This window comes from Barbatula barbatula, assembly GCF_947034865.1.
Source record: "Barbatula barbatula genome assembly, chromosome: 5".
NCBI classification, from domain to species: Eukaryota; Metazoa; Chordata; class Actinopteri; order Cypriniformes; family Nemacheilidae; genus Barbatula; species Barbatula barbatula.
Genome location: NC_136769.1, coordinates 13,018,731 through 13,036,170, shown reverse-complemented (window position 1 = coordinate 13,036,170; position 17,440 = coordinate 13,018,731). Strand labels below are relative to the sequence as shown.

General features: G+C 41.4%; 1 protein-coding gene across 4 annotated transcripts in view; it reads left to right on the top strand.

Annotated features, from left to right (window-relative positions):
* Positions 1-17,440, top strand: part of rarab (retinoic acid receptor, alpha b) — a 95,054-nt gene that overhangs the window by 65,521 nt on the left and 12,093 nt on the right. Inside the window, exon 1 of one of the 4 annotated variants that reach the window (XM_079455697.1) lies at positions 2,573-3,590. The exons of 2 other annotated variants lie outside the window; for them this stretch is intronic. In XM_079455697.1, coding sequence (XP_079311823.1) covers positions 3,428-3,590 — 163 coding nt within the window. In that variant the 5' untranslated portion in view covers positions 2,573-3,427. Of the gene's footprint in view, positions 1-2,572; positions 3,591-17,440 lie in introns of those variants that run through there. One more of the 4 variants, XM_079455698.1, reaches the window with a different exon arrangement.

Genomic DNA, 17,440 nt, shown 5'->3' with positions numbered 1-17,440 from the left:
GGGGATGTGGATGCACAGACGAGGACTTGACCCTTCGTGCTACACCATGATAGAAAATAGTTTAAAACTCTCTTACCCCACCTGTACAAATTTAATTGTATCAAATGTTTGCTGTATAAATACAATAAGGAACTGTTTTAAAATAAATTATTACACATTAAAACTCATAATATCCCACATACATCTCAAACACAAGTACACATACCCACATTCAAATAAACAAACAAACCACCATAAGGATGACTTGTGCAGGCCGGATCTATTCTCATCACTTAATCCTTGACCTTGAGCCAAGAGTAATGAGATCGGACTGCTCAAGCGATCAGGATCATCAGCAGCTTCGCAGACCAGTCGATAGCCTTCAACCGCAAACATTACACATCTGGAAGAGCGGTGGTCCACAGTAGCTAATCTCCACCACATGTTTACCACTGCAATAAGCATCAGCTGCTATATAGTAAGAGTCAACAAACACCAGTGCTAAAGTCTGGTTATACTCTTATATTGTTCCATAACTTACAATGATGTATGAGTTTTGAGTAATAATGACACTAAGCGCCTTTGCCGGTATATGTTATATAGGTAAGATAGTCTCTGTGAATCGCTTCTGCAAGGTTCACAGAAGGATTAATAGTGTGGATGTCCTGAGATTGAGATCAAGGACACTAAGATTAAACCTGTGAGATCATGTTTTATAACTTTGCTTTGCCTTATTTTTTATACAAATGGGCCATTTGAAATGGCCTTTAGTGCTGTGATAGTGAAGTGGTGAATAAATGGGTCAGTGTCGAGAATGTGTGAATTTTGATTCACAATCTTATATTTTAACCTTTATCTTGATAATACATCCATACTGTTCTACTATGTAACGGGTCAGTACAAGTTCTCATTGTAACTGTATTGAATGCTGGCTCCTCCCCATCTAGTAGATACTGTGGGTAAATACAAACACCCATCTGCTCCCAGGGTGCTAACACTTTCAAAACTCACTTTCAAAACTACATATTATCTAATTAAAGACATTGCCCAAATGTCATGTATCTTCTACTGACAATCATATTTCAGCACTGAGGGAACATTGATAAGATGTGAAGCTTAAAGAAGCTTTTCAATGCATATTTAGAGGAGGTGAAGGGGAGGAGGCAAATTGAGGGTAATAAATAGCCTCACACTTTCAAGTTGCCAGCAGGTTTGCTCATGCATTTCCTCCTAAAGCTCCATAAAGTCTTTGAATTCCTAACAGCGGCAATACAACCCCTCCTCCCCCACTATACTGCCCTTCTCAACTCCTGCAATCTCAGGGTGTTGAGAATGTAAGGTTGTTTGCCCCCATCGATGACACATGTAGCTTACACTAGAACACTGCAGTGGAACCAAATCGCAGTGGTCCTCAATATGGGGGCTGGGGGTCCCCAAGATGGATTTAATTTTATGAAATGAAGAATGGTATCATACATTTTATGCAGTCAAACATCAGAAAAAAAGAAAAATAAGACGACCAACCAAAATAATGAATGTTCCATTAAAGTTCTACATTAAAGATTATACATCTGTATTTGGGGAGCCGCAAAGCGATGCACCCTACACAACGAAAAAGTTTGAGAACCACTGCCATACCGAGGGATTCCTTGAGACAATTATTTTACACATATTTAACATTCTTTAATGTTATGCATTTGAGCTGTCATCTTGTTATTTGTTACACATACTCCTGATATAGTATGGCCTATTTTATCTGATGTGTAATGTCCTTTGTTAACCATGTAAAGCGGCAAACGTGAAGCGTTATTCTAAGAGGCACTGTATTTTCTTGACCTTTAAATAACGGTTATTAAGTGATCTGGCTGATTCAGAAGGACGGTCCATAAATAAACGTGTATTTGTTGAAAAAGCTGCGTTTTGTGCGCAGGCTAATATTTTAGATGGTGAAAAATCAATACAGTACCTCTTACATGTCAAGGACAAAAATGTGAGGGCTGAAGCCGGAAAATAAGGGGAGGCTAATATGTCGTTTCACTGATGGATGGAGCCATCAGCGGAGGGCAGGAACCTTGGTGCGTCGAGCTGACGGATGCTACATCCCAAGTGTTCATTGCCTTGTTATGAGCACCACTTTCCAGACAGTGTCTATGGATTTTTGGCTTGCTAGATAGTGTTGCAAAATGTTGTTTACACCAGTTTGAATTGATAAAGAAGTCCAGAGGTTTGAGATTGTCTCCTTTAACAGCATGGTGGTTTACTTAAGTACTGACTAACTTGTGCAGAATACGTTAAGACATTAAGGAGACATTATTCATGCTGTAATACGTCTTATATATATATATATATATATATATATTTGTTTTGCTGCTTTTTGTATTTGTACCTCATTATTTTATTAGTTTACTTGCTGTATTACAAAGGTTGTTGTAAAAAGCTTTTAATGAAAAGATAACTGTTGTCAGAACCATGTACACATGAGTTGTGCAAACTTTATCCTTTAGTTTTTAATGGCGACAGATTATCCTGCATAGACAGCACATTGATAAGATTGAGATTAGGTTTATCAACAGCCAATGAGAGAGAGCCGGTCGAAGTGGGGGTTGATGTGGGCGGAGTTTCTGCGCAGCTGCTGACACTCGTCAAGAATTGCGGTTTGGGATAGCCTGGGAAGTGCGTGAAGATCCGAGTTGCCCTGTCGTAGAGTGCTTTTGTTTTTTGAAGAGAAATTCCCCACAAGTATGCGAGCCGATCGACACAAGATGCTAAAGACATTACTTTGAATTCGCGTCTTCGCAGGGTATTTAAACACCGGAGCAAGTTCCTCTCTCATCGGAGCGGCAGCCCTACAACCGGATTATTCATAAGATTTAGATCTCTCATCGACTCGGACGGCTGAATGTGTGTGCGTCTACTGCAAATGTACGTCAAAACATCGTCTTTTAACACATATTTTTTCGCAGACGCTTCGTTTGGAGCGAGGAGGCGAATGAGGCATTTGTGCGCTTTTTAAAACATTCGCTCGAGACAGTATCGGACGTGTCTGCGCGCGGGATAGTGCGGTTGATCTAATGTTTAGGTCCGATACACAGCTGCGATTTTAACAGCAAGCCGATCGTAGCATTGCAACAACTGGTGCAGGATTTTAAGATCTGAAGAATGTAGTTCATTCCCCGTGGACGGCGCGAGTTTCTGCTGAACAGACTTTCACAAATAACACGTTTTCTTTAAAGTTGTGTTTATGCGTGCGTTTGTGCTACATTGCATTTTGCACAGAGACGCTTGTGTGTCATTGTCGTGACACGAGACGTTTTACTTTAAACGCAAACTTTGCCAGCGTTGTGTTATTTCCTTTTCACACTGAAAACGGAGTAGAAGAAACATAACACGCAGACTGTTTAAAGGAGGCATTTAACGCTACGATTGGAGAATATTTGCTTTTCCCACGATGTACGAGAGTGTGGACGTCGTTGGACTGACTCCAAGTCCGAACCCGTTTTTGAGCATGGATTACTACCACCAGAACCGCGGCTGTTTGATCCCGGATAAAGGCCTCGTGTCGGGAGCGGCCCGCGGGTTCAGAACCCCGCACTGGAGCGGCTCAAATCACTGTAGGTGGCCTTTTGTTTTCTCCAACGGAAAATCCCCGTCCTTAACATGCTCTCTGATCTAACATTATGCGGACAATTTGATTTCGTGTTCCTCCCCCGATGGCTTAATGTTTGGGGGGGTCAGGGGGGCGCTCACAAGGGGCAACTACACGTCAGCTGATACGAGTGTGGGTATTTTCCTGCATGTACGACATGTAGGCTGTGTTTCAAAGTCTAGTAAGCTGCCTACCTAGATAGTATATGTATTTAAACGCGCAAGTAAACAGATGACTAGGGTTATTGAGTACTAATAAAACACTGTGTTTATATTCGTGCATGTGTCACGTCAAGTTCCCTTTGAAGGGTTTTTCCCTAGTCAGTAGTCTCACGAACTCATTGAACTGTAGATTTAGATTGAAAGACTGTCGGGTTACTTGGTTAACACATTTTATTGTGGTGTATTATGGCCCTCTCTGGGAGAAGTTGTGAATAATTGATGGCTCTTAATTTAAAAGCTTTTCTCCATATGTTGGTACCTCTTAAACAGGATGTTAATCGAAATGAGTTCATTGTATGTGACGCATAGTGGATAATATGTTATTTACACTTCTATGTCTTATCCCGAGTGTATGTTTCTTATGATTTATTTTCATCAATAGAGAATACACGCAGTATTACAGCCTCTACGGTCTTGTCTCAGCGTATGGTATGTGTTTGCAACACAAGCGTGACATTTCGGGGGGCTGTGTCTGTCTCGAAACATGGTCTCCAGTGATTGTAAGGGCATGTCAACATTGCTAATCTTGTGTAAGCCTGTTTGAGGGATGATTTGTTCTGCAGCTCAGCATCCTTTCTTACGGAGAACAGTCCTGCCAGCCAAAGTATTATGCGTCTTGAGAAGGGCATGAAGAGCATAACAGAGATGCAATGATGTGTCGACAGACATCTTTTAGAGACAAACTGTAAATTATCTCATTTTTTTCTTGTAAACAAGCATGTTACGGTATGATATAGATGTTGTTGTCTTAGTTGGCTTCATTTGTCCTCATATTACATTTATGCATTTGGCAGATGCTTTTATCGAAAGCGACTTACGTTGCATTGTATTATAGATTTGTTTCGGACTTATGTGCAATCCCCTGGGATCGAATCCATGACCTTGGCGTTGCTAGCGTCATGCTCTAACCACTGAGCCTCAGGAATATTGTTGCAAAAGAGGTGGATTACACAGGTCAAGTAACCATATGACTGTTATCTAGAGCTTTTCATGCAGCCCATCAGAGTTTCCACTTGGCAAAGCAAATCATTGGTAACCTGCACAAAGAGCTGAACAGACTCTAGAGAGCCATTGACAGAAGTGCAATGACTTTCTGTATTGCTCTTTCAGATAATCCCTAGAATAATTAAAACCAGACAGCCACTTTCTGTTTCTTGCGTAAGAACATGAGACTTTGAATAATTGATGTTTGCAGAGGTGCGTTACTTTGACATCGAGCAAGTGATGTGTGCTCTTGCGTATCGCATTTTCATGGTATTTATGTCTTATTTCATACCTTCTCATGTAGTGTGTCATATGATTGGTTCTGTTGTGGCCTTCAAACCCCAGAACCATCATGGCCATCAGAGGCATTTTAAGCCCTCAGCCTGGCTGACCTCTGGGTTCTGCTGCCTCCGCACAGCGAGAGACTCCAGCGCTTGGTTTCTCAGGAGGCATCCATCACGGAGTGTTTGAAAAGCTCTCCATCATTCTGAAGGCTGCCTGGGACACGGCAGAATGAAAGCAGGCAGTCTGATCTTTCTGCTTCCCTTCCCCCAGTTCAAGACTGTTAACTTTATATTCATCAGTCTCCTTACAGCATTCCAGTTTAGCTGTTTTGTTTTTAATGCACGTGATCAGTGGTTAACATTCGTTCATTGAAAGATGTCAGACAGAGCTGAAGCTGTGTGGTGTGAAGCTATATCCAGCGTAGTTCTGCTATACTGTGTATTTGTTGGAATGTTAGTGCTGCCATTTACAAAATATGGCACACAGTAAATGCCAGTCTTCCTACAAATGGGAGCTTACGATGTTGGCCACTTTATTAAGTATAATAAGAGCTGTTTAGCTTGTATGCATCGCATCCCTCTGCTTGAGTTGGCGTAAACTATTGGAGCATTAATGTTGTATTGCATTTCATTTAGCTATTTATGTCATGTGTCCTGTCTTTTCCAATTTAACCTTTTAGGAAGCAGATGTAAAGAATATAAGCAGTTGTTTATGATTAATCATATTTTGGATTGCATCCATCCAGTTCCACATAAGAGAAAATAAGTTTAAAATTTTTGCATTAAATAGCCATGATAAAGATCTGCTTTGTGAGAGATACCTATAAAATTACTCATACCCTTGCAGGTAATTTTGGCAATTTTGCCCACGCCTGGACAGCGCAATGCTTAAATTTTACGTCTTGTGGAACGTGTAGTGTGTAGCTGTAATACCAAAATATCTGTACAGTATAATTTACAGATTGGCAGAGAAGCACCTTTGTCATTAACGGTGTGTAGATGAGCCTGACATGGAGCTGCAGCATGGAAGGCCTAACTAAGGAAACGCATGTGGCGTTTTATTGTTTCCCATGAACTGAGCGGTGCCGGCAGGAGCAATAGCCCGGCCAGTCTGCAGTCGCGAGGAGAAAAAAAGAGAGGGGAATTATAAGAGTATGAGAGGGAAATCGTAAAAGCAACGAAGAACAGCCCTTGTCCACTGGTAAACCGAGGCTTACTGGAGGATTGGGGTTTATCTGACCTCCAGACAGCATGGCAAGCCTGCTGTTGAACACAGAACTGGAGAGCTGCTAGCATGCATTTTGCCTGCAGCTCTTGTTGGCAAGAGCATTGCTTGTGTTGCTGAGGTTTTGGCTGGCTGACCAAGTGTTTATTTCTCTTAGCCTTAAATACAGAGCTGGGCTAGCAATAGATACCGGGCCTGCTGGTGTTCTAGCGGCTCACATCCATGCAGATCAGCAGCGCATACCCCCCACATCTGTGCCATGTTGAAGGGGGGAAGCTGAGGCATAAACAAATGTGACCAGCTGGTGGTGTACCATGAATTGCTGTGGTCTAAAATGTGGACAGCACAGTTAAAATGCCTGTTTAGGGACTAAAACAGAACCCAAAATAAAAATAGTCCAGTAGTCATGTGATGTAAACATTACAGATGATTTAACAGGATCCAAATCATGAGGAGGGAAACCAGAATCTCAACACTTGACTGCAGATTTCCCAAATGCGGATTTTAATCTCAAAGTTTATTATGGATGAAAGGGTGAACTAAATTCATTTAGTGAGGATAACAATGACCCTTGGCAGGTTAATGGGCAGATGTTTATAATGCTGTATGCCTGGCATGCACAACACCCGTCTGGTGTCTTAAAGTTTTAGATCAGAGAGAAGACTTTTACCCGAAGGCTTAACATTAGCCGTGCAGCTCTGTAATCATGGCAGGGAAAGAACAGTGAGGTTTGTACATGCACAAGGCCATGAGGCAAGATTTTGCAACACATGGCGCCTTTCCAAATCAGATGTGCAGCCCTCCAGCTGTAATGGCTGTTGCTTACTTTAATGTACTGCCTTACAGCCGCATTTCATATGAGACGATCTTAGTCATGTGCTATCAGGTTATGGATATCTGGGTTTCTTTGTGGGAACGACCAGCACACAAAAGGGCTAGCAAGGACAAGGTTAGAGAGTTCAGTGCCTGTGCAGATAATGAGTGTGTTTGTCGCATTTGCTGACACAGGCGTGGTCTTCTGGTTCTAGCTTTCTTATTCTATCTTTTTGGACTTTAATCAGTTTGAGGAAACACTGCTGGAGTGGGAAGCTCTATTTATGTAGCACTAAGGTGGATTTGGAGGGTGCCGTGCCCAAACACGTTGACAGATTTTGGGCTAAGGTTAAAGCCTTCTAAAGCCATTCTGCTCGGGCCCTCGTACTTCAGACACTCTTTGACTCTCTAGTGATTATCTTGATAACAGATGGATGGCCGTACATCTGTTTTACTTCCACGCGTACAACAGAACGACTGTAAATACCAAAGGCAAGGTATAAAACGAACATAGCGATGATGTGAGAATGAGAGCGTTGAAACTAGATTTAAGTGGTGGTAGCTGTGTGAATACGACTAGGAAAAATCTTGAAATTGTGTTTTTAAATTGTAAGCTGTCTGGTCAGAGATAAATGTTGTCCAGCTGTGCATGATCAATTTCAAAAGACTGCCCACGACCCATTGTGGTGTTTCCTGACAGCCAATGACATCAAGCGAATTCCTGAGGGCCGGATTTCGACGAAGAAAAAAGAATTTGTGGATGAGGTACTTAAAAACTCAGACGGGGGTGAAGGGCGTCTCTTATATTGCACACCATAAAATGTCAAGGAAAAGAGGGCAGAAGGAGAAACCAAGACCAGCTATAAACACAGGCAATAAAAATAAGGCAAGCCTGGGGGTTGAAACCTGCTCTGGCAAGGGGCCCATCGGGAGGGGGTTTGGCGTGTCTCGGAGGGCCATCAGGCTGCGGAAGGTTAAAAGGAAGAAGGCCTGCTAAGATGGTTTTCAGCATGTCTGTAATGTCCAGCAGGCTTCTTTCAACCGAGAAGGTCTGGTGCAGTTGTCCAAGCTCCCTGCGGGAACGTTTCAAATGGGCCTTTCATGTTTCACTTGCTTTCACAGTGCAGCATTGTGATTCATGTCTTGTATCGTAATGAATTTTGTTTTATGGACTTCCCTAATGTGACAGCAGGATGAAATAAAGGCTTCGTGCGCACAGCTCATCAGTACTGCTGTTTTTGTTCTATGATTTTATCTTGTTTCCCCGGCTAAAAAAAAAGTCAGAAGTGTATTAAACATCATTGTGGCTGAAATATTCCTCTGCGGAGGGTAGAAAACGAATGGCTTTGTCCTGCAGAGCTCGCGTTTTCCTCACTCGCTAGATTGTTAATTATCAGAATGAATTCTGTAGGGCGCCACAAATGAACAGTGTGGTTTAATGAGGCGAGTGCACTTAATAGATAATAGAGTTGTGGCAATGGCTTCTCTACCCATCCTGTGATTATCTTCATCTTAGTGAGGAGGGGAAATAACTCCTGGTGTCTGATGGCCTTTTGCTCGCTTTAAATCACTTGACAAAAACATAAAGAAGTGATAACGCTGCCGCTTTGTAGTCATTCTCACAGTAATTAAAGGGAAAGTTCACCCCAAATAAAAATTATTCACTCGCCCACATGTTCCCAGCCAGTATGACTATTGTTTCATTTCCATAAAACCAAAAGGGCGGATTATGATGAATATCTTGGACTGTGTTTCCATTTTCCTAATGAATAAAACCTGTTTTTATGGCATTCAGAAATCTTGAAAATACAATACTTTTATGGTGTTAATTTTTGGTTTTAGGTTTTGAAAGCGATTAAATAATGACAAATATTTACATTTTAGGCAAACTGTTTCTCCTTCACAGGAAAATACCCCAGACTGATGGTATTTATACCTGAGAGAAGGCTTAGTGACTCATGCACCACTAATACAGTGTATGTGTTTTTATACCCTTTTGTGTGAGGCGTGTGTTTGACATTCTGTCAAGATGAAGGGCTAGTTACGGCAGTTGTTGGGTCGAACTGCAATAAAAGCAGTTAACGGATCCTTGACAACCAGTCAAACCAAACAACTCTCTAATCCCACCTCCACAGAGTCTGACATTTGACCTAGTTTGATTTCCTTTACCTGCTGCTTTGCTTGCCTGCCCAATCAGCTTTTCTCTATCTTGCCCTCTCATTCATTATCTCTACGCTCCAACAGCTTTCATTTGCAGTGTTGCAATAAGCTGTAGCTATTCTTCTCAAAGTGCACACAAAACCAAAGGGTCCTTGGCCAGTTTTCTCATAATACTGGAGCTCCTCACATACCCCCAATGATTGTTTACTTTACTTCATATTTTATTCCCTTTACATTTCTCTCTCTCCTTCTGTGTGTCTAATGTAAAGCTATTTTACGAGCTTTCTATGTAACAGCAATGTTCAAAAGGCTTTATTGACTGTTAGAACTAGATGAGTTATCTTTTCACAGAGACGTCCTCAATTTCTCTTTTATTTGTAGTGTCTCTCCACACATTCACTGAAGCATGTGCTGTTGCGGATGAATGTAGGTCAGTGGCTATTAATGGGGGAGCAGGGGTTCCTCTGCGATGGCCGGGCTGGCCCTGTTGCCGGGACTTTTGAGAACGGCGGTGTTGTACGAGGTCTAAAGGGCTGACAAGCTATTTGGAGGCAAACCAAATCTTTTGGGTCCTGTATTTTTCTTACAGCTGTACATGTACATGTAGCTCCTCCCAGACATTTTGATGATAACTTCTCATTACTGACCTTGATCTAATTAAATCCCTGTTTGACTGTCTTTGTTTGTGCCAGGTTTTTGTCTGAGGAAAAGGCAAGCACGTCCTGAGTCCCAGCCACTCTCTTACGCCGTAATAAGGCTCTTTGGGAAATGCTAATTTGGCCTCCACGTGCTGCACCGCACTTATTTGTTTGCTTTTAGGACTTTCCTTTTCCCTCCGCTGTCCAAGGAACCCATAAAAATGTGGCTTAATTGGAAAATTGCTACCTCTTGGTTTTTACCACAAAGAGCCCTGGCTTCACCCTGCTGTTTTCAGCTGCTGTGATGAAAGGGCGTTGTTTCCTTGTGCTGTTACACACCACTGTGGGCTTAACTAACAGAGCTGGATGTCAAATCGGCCTTTTTCTTCTGGTGTAGCGTCTGTGTGGTGGAATGATGCTTGCTGACTCTGATTATGTGTTACATCTACACCATCAAAATAAATGATTATGAGGTGCAACGAATGTTAAATATTATTCTGCTGCCCAGTTTTTTTACATTTAAAAATATCATTTTCAATGATAATGAAGAGATTCTGTTGAGTAGTGTGAGGTGGACATTAACTTTTCGCCTTAAATTGTTCACGGATGCTATCATTGCGATGTTGCAAGATGGAATTTGACCTGCCAACAGTGTCTGTCTACTGCTAAGACATTTGTGCTGAGTTAGTCAGTCATCCGACACTCTTTACTCATGAATTGATCTTCAGCTGACGTTCTTAAGAACTTTGAGGTCTGCAGAAAACTGCAGTACAAATAAAACGGGTTCTGTTTTCGAGGAAACTAAGTATGAGCTACAGAGCTGTTTGTGTGGCTAAATGTTTATATTAATGATACCAATGTGTTGTCCGTTTTATTCTGAGTCAAAGCCCATAAACATGGTGTTAACTAAGATGACATTGGTTCAGTTCCAAAACCTAGTGAGCTGCCTTCGAATGCCGGACATCTTTAGGCACATTTATGACAAAGTTCTTCATAGGCAACATAATTCTGCGTGTGTAAAGCAAGACATTCACTTATAAAATTCCATTTTAGTCCCCTAGAAGGCAGCTGCAAATGCGTAAGAATGACGTCTAAAAGGTGCTGTGTGTAATGTTTTGCTGGATCTATTGCGCGAAATGCAATATAATATAGATAACTGTCTTCAGAGGTGTATAAAAACCTTATATAATGAAGCATTATGTGTTTATTACCTTAGAATGCGCTATTTCTATCTACATACACCGTGGGTCCCCTTGCGTAGAATTCTCCATGTTGTTTCTACAGTAATATATCGCACAAATGCTCCCAAATATATTTTGAGGTCACACAGGTTAAATTTAGGGAGCATATGTGACTAAAAAGCTCGCAATTTCGAGACCAACACTCCATCATGCCAATTGTGTTCTCGCAAGACACATCGATCTCGTCACACCCCTAGTCCTTATTGACTAAAGGCGGGCGTACACGGTGCGATTTTTGCTGTCGTACGAGTTCGCATGCGATTTTTTTCAATCGTGTGGAAATCGTGTATGCTCGTATGGTCGCGGCTCGTATCAAGTGCGAGGAATTACGATCCGAGCAGAGTGCCTTACGAGCACTTCCCGACCTCCCGAACATTTTTAAACATGTCTAAAAAGTTCGTGAGCTATCGGTTTGAATTCGTGACATGTGTGCGGTTGAACGAGCCGATTTGTTGATCTATCTGAAGTTGACCAATCACGAACTAGGAAACCACAGAAGAAGATAGACTATTGAAAAAGAGGATAAACTCGCCGAACTCTGGCAGGAACAGCGAGCGCTGTATGATGTTTCCAGCAGCGTGTACCATGACAGGGTCATCCGTGATGATATTTTACAGCGGATTTAAACATATAACAAAAGGCCTAAAGGCAGTTTTTTGCATCATGCTGACTCTGCATCACTTTTCTCCCACAATACAATATGTAGGCTATTCCATATCAAACATTTGGCCTGTAAAAACAGTATGTATACAATTATTATACCTAGACTATCCAGCAATAACATTTGTTCAAAAAATATATAAAAACGACGTTGCTATATGCACAAACTTGCGTGACACGCTATGGTTATATACTTTGCTATATCTTCCACGACCACATCAAAGCATGCGCACACAGATACACGGCTGTTTTTGAAGAACTGAAAGTCCATGCTTTTCTCTGCTCTTCAGCCAAACTCTTTGCCATGCCCTTCTTTTTCTTTTCTTTTTTATTCTTTCGCAAGCCATTGCTGCCACAAAAAAAGCAAATCTTCCTCTGACTCCATGTTTTTGGCGCGGAACTTTGTGCGATTGCTTCGGAAATCGGCAGGTCGTAAAATCGTGTCGTATATCACCTCGTCCGTATGATTTTCAGATAAACTCACTCGTGACGTGTGCGTGGACATACGATCTTCCGACCATCAGAATTCGCACCGTGTACGCCCGCCTTAATGGGGAAACGGGGACGGAGCTTAAAGGGATGAGTCACCAGCCTGTGGAAGCAGAGACTGATCCAGTCCTGTGAGTCACCGCCACTCTGGTGCAAAGTGACCTACATCATAGTCTCACATGAGTGCGTGCTTTTCACCCCCCCCAAACGTTTCCTCATTTTTCTCCACTGTCTCCATCTCTGTGCCCAGCAGCACTACCCTATTATCATAATGGTGTTTGTAATGATGGACCCTTGATTCCATTTGTATCCAACATCCCCCTCTCACCGGGTTAACTTTGAATAACACAAAAAGAAACGGGGATCATTTTTTATCGAGTAAGCGTAGGGAAGCTTAATTGTTGTACCAGGATCCACTTTCCCCCAGAGAACTACCGCCAACGCTGAAAGGTATGCAGTGTTTTCCTTTCATGTTCTGCCCTATTTTTCCTCTCACACTCACTCGCTCTCTCTCACACATAACTTAAAATCTTTTCTCTATTTTTCTCACTTGCGCACACACACGCTACCCATACAGTCAAGTCTTTCACACCGTAATCGTTTTTTTCGCTCTGTGCACTATCATGATTGTGTCTCTGTAAGTGGTGTCTAATGTAGAAAATCATGCTGAATATTGTCTGTGCTTATTGCAATGGCCTCTGGTGAACTACATCAGTATACAGTAGTTTATTAATCAGTACACAAGTGATTTAATATGTATATATTGCCAGTGGTTCTCGTATGGCAAAGATTCGACCACATGTATGTGCTGGCACGGTCGTGGATAGCAAGCGCCTCAATTTCCCTTAGTTTCTTTTGTTTACGTATGTGATTCGTGACCTAGGCGGTTTCAGTTCCTCTCTATTCCACATGTTGATGTATGCTATTGGTGTGTTGTCATTAATAGAAAGGCCTCGCTTCAGGTCACTGAGGTTCAGTTAACCATGTCAGGGGGAAGCTGAGGTATATGCGCAACGCCTCTCTTCCTCTGACAGAACGTCAATACCAGCTGCCTGTACAGATTCTGCTAGAAACTTTCGAATTACATTCGTCTCTCTCTCTTCTGCCATTTTTGTCCACCTGGGTTGTCAAACCCTTACAAACTGATAAGATCATTGGAACTAGCTTTGTATCAGTTGCTTTGTTTTTTATTCTTTTTTGTTGTCAAGTAATGTGTCTTAAAAGCAATATGACGAAAGTAGGCAGGTTTTAAACGGAGGTGTTTGTACTTTTTAATGTGATATTTAAGTAGCCTGGCAGGAATAGCAATAGCAGATATCTTCCGTTTATAAGAGTGGCATTGTGCCGGGTATCTCAGACAGGTGGTACAGAGGTTAATGTAAAGAGTTTCTCCTCTAGGAGCCTCAGGGCATAATTAAGTTTGATTTCAGCACAAGGTTGAGCTTTCCAGAGGCCAGCAGAACATCCTTGACTCTTCTGGGATGCAACGGAGTCCGTAATTAAAGCGTGGCACCTGATCACAGCTTTTCTGTGCAGGAAGCCGCTAGTGTTGACAGTCCTGTGGTTTAGCTGGGTTATCCAGGTTCATTCTAACCCTCAAACTTTCACTTACATAAGTGGGAGGGGTTTACCCCAGTTCAGTTCAACGAGGGTCCAAGATGGTAAATTTTTTGATCGTGCCATTCATTATTGATAAGATCGAGTTTAGGAAGTTGGAGTCATTGTGGTGCAAGATAAGATGGAGGCTGCTGTCAAAAGAGCGTTTTTAATAACATTGTGCTGCTGGATCTGTGTTGAGCTCTGTCCCTGTTATGGAAAATGTGTCACCAGTATTGGAGATCGGCAACAGAAAGAGGTCAGATGGAGCTCTGGGGAATGAGTAAATGACAGAAAGAGGGAGAGATTTGTGAAATGGCAAGTGAAGCATGAGAATAATTGTGGGGGAGAGTTGAACCCTTTGACACCTACAAGTGTCACACTTTCTGTAAGCTCTTGTGTTCATGAGTACAGGAAGTATGATGCCAGCCGGTAGGTTTTGTCACTTCCTGTTCTCTCTCTATGTGAAATTCGAACACCATCTGCAAGTGCCTCACACTGAGATACCAAATTGTTTTAATATTAACATGTTTGGCGGTAATGGGACTTTTTTGTTTGTTTGTTTCGATCGTAAGCTCTTCAATTATTTTAGTTTATTTAACAGCTTTATATTTGTGTGTAGTAAATAAGACTTCGAACATATGGGTGTTTTCTCTCATTAAATACATTGTTCTGATAATGAGATCAATAAAAACTGAATAAAATACTTGAGCTTTGTTCACTAATGGATGCATTGAATATAATAAAAGGGATTGACAGAAATGTGAAAAACAAGTTTTTAACTAGTTTATTTAAATGCTCCGCTGTCTGCCATTCATCAACAAACAGGTTATCTTGCCAGAAGCAAGCAATATTTGGATTATTAAAGGGATAGTTCGCCCAAAAATAGTAAATTTTGTCATAATTCATTCACCCTCATATAATTCCATACCTGTATAAATTACTTTGCACTGATGAACAAAGATATTCGGAAGAATGTTCACAGATTTCAGTTCTGGGATATCTTTGACTACCGTAGTAGACAACATTCTTAAAAATATCTCATTTTGTGTTTAACAGAACAAAACAAAAATTGTGAATGTTGTGAAAGTGATAATTTCTAACAATCTTCCAAATATCGTTCATCGGAACAAAGACATTTATACAGGTGTGAAACAACCCTAGGGTGAGTAAATGATGCCAGAATTTTCATTTTCACATTTGGGGCTGTCTATTTAACTCAATGCTTTACAGTTGTTCTGATTGCTTTAAGCATCTTCGTATCTTCCCTCTAATTGTTTTTATTTAGTTACATGCCTCCCAAATGATAAATTGCATTATTTTCATGGAACTCTTCCCTTTATAGTGTTCTTTCAACAGTGACTTAACCTGTCATCGTTCCACTCAATACTATTGTTTGACACGTACAAAATAACACTTGCCTGCTTTCTCAACACACGCTGCACTGTACTTTGTTGTTCTTGCGTTTGAACCTGTAGAGGGATGTGTGTTTGCGTGTGGATGTTTGCTGTATCTGTGCGGTAAGAGATAAGAACTCCACATCCTCATTTGACTCTTTGCCGGTGCCAGCATGTGTATTTTTAGCGTCGTCTATGCTTTTTCTGAACACAGGAAATAGACAAACTGTTGCCCACTGGCTCGGCAAAACTGAACGCATAGTTTGGTAGGAAGGGTTGGTACGTTATTTTCCATGTACACGATGCTGTTCAAAAAACGTAGAATACCAAGATGTGAAGTACAGGTTTTGTCATTGCTACTTTTTGCTGCGAAAAAAACATCACAAACAAGACGTTTGACCTTTATTGTGTGCTATTGTAATTAGATGCAAAGTGCAATGCAAAGCTTCTTTCCAGACCAGGAGAACTAATCTCCAAACAAGGGTCATTCTGAAATTGTGACGGACATCCCAACCGTGAGCACATGAAAGTGCCATTTGCATATTGACACCTATTAAATAAACAATAGTATAACACTCAGGGTTTTTCCTGGCTCAAAATGAGGCGGAGGTGGTGCAAACCTGATATTGTACACACACGCATATGTAGGCCTACCATACCGTTAAGTGGCTTAACAAAACACTTTACATATTTCAACATACAAATTTGATGAAAATGACAATTATTAAGTTAATAAGTATTACTACTTTAATTCAACCAGACAGAATTATTTTATAAAATAAAGCTTTTTAGCCTTTTCAACTAACTTTTTAGCCCAAAACAGGCAACTAAATTTACCAGTCTTACTAAATGAGCAAAGCTCATTCACTTCCTGCCTTCTCTTATGGTTCACTGAGCTTTGAATAATTCACTGTTCTTTTATATTTGCTAGTAGAGTTCTGCGCAGGACTGTTTATTTCGTCCCACCAGCTACATTTTATTCCGCACATTGCAGATCTCTATTCATTAGTGACTCAAAAGTTTAAACAGTTTCAATGTTCAACGAGTCATTTGTTTGTGAGTCGTTCTGATCGCAATGTGTGTATTCTGGCAAACTCGCTGTCTACAGTATAACACTGAACATCTGAACATTACAATCTTAAAACATTACAATGATGTATGCCACGTTAATTTAAGAAACATTTGAAGATATTCATCATACTTGGATGCAAAACAAACAATATTTACCTGAACAGCTGTGAAACCCAGCGAATACAGCTCCTATTAGCTCATGTACTGTTACTCTTCAGTGTCTTATTGAGCTAATAATTAAACAAATGACTGTTGAATACACGCAGTGGTATTTGTGAAGACACCCGGCATAAGTTTGGCGAGAGTCTGAGGCGGCACAAAATTTGGCGGAGGTAATTTTTCTATGCAGGAAAAACCCTGACACTGTACGCAAAGATCAGTCATGAAGAAGACATTTTGACTCCTCCAGGTAATCTTGGAGGAGGGACTTGTTAAAGCAAGGCCTGAATCTTTGCATAGCTCAGACTGCAGACAGATATAGACTGCACCCGTATAGTGGTGTGTTGTTCTTGCTCTCTTCATCTTTTGTCTTCCTCTACGCTGTGGCATTTGTGAGGGACACGGTGGATGAGAGGATGGGGCAGGTAAGAGACGCATGAGAGAGCAGAATGTCTTGTTTATCTGTTCTTTCTGCGTAATGAAATATGCTGGTTCCCTCATCACCACCATATAGGCGTTCATTTATATGTGGGTGTATTTACATTATGGTACATCGACACAACCATTATTCAAATGCTCCCTATATGTGAGGACTATCATTGTTTCACAGCCTTGATGCACAGAGCGGCCAGACAGGCTTTGTTTGTGACGTGTTGCGGGTGTCCCTCGTGGTAGTTTCATTCACACTTGCTCAGTGATTTTGTAAGCTCTCAGTCGTGGTAGCTGTTTGACAGCATGGATTGTACGCCCCCTCTCAGCTCAAGCAGAGCTTGTGGTTTCTGCCTCCACACCCCGGCTGACTGTCATGTCTTTATTAATTACAGCTGGCACTGGTCCCAGTCAATACCAGCTGAAACTGAGAAGAATAAAGAGCATG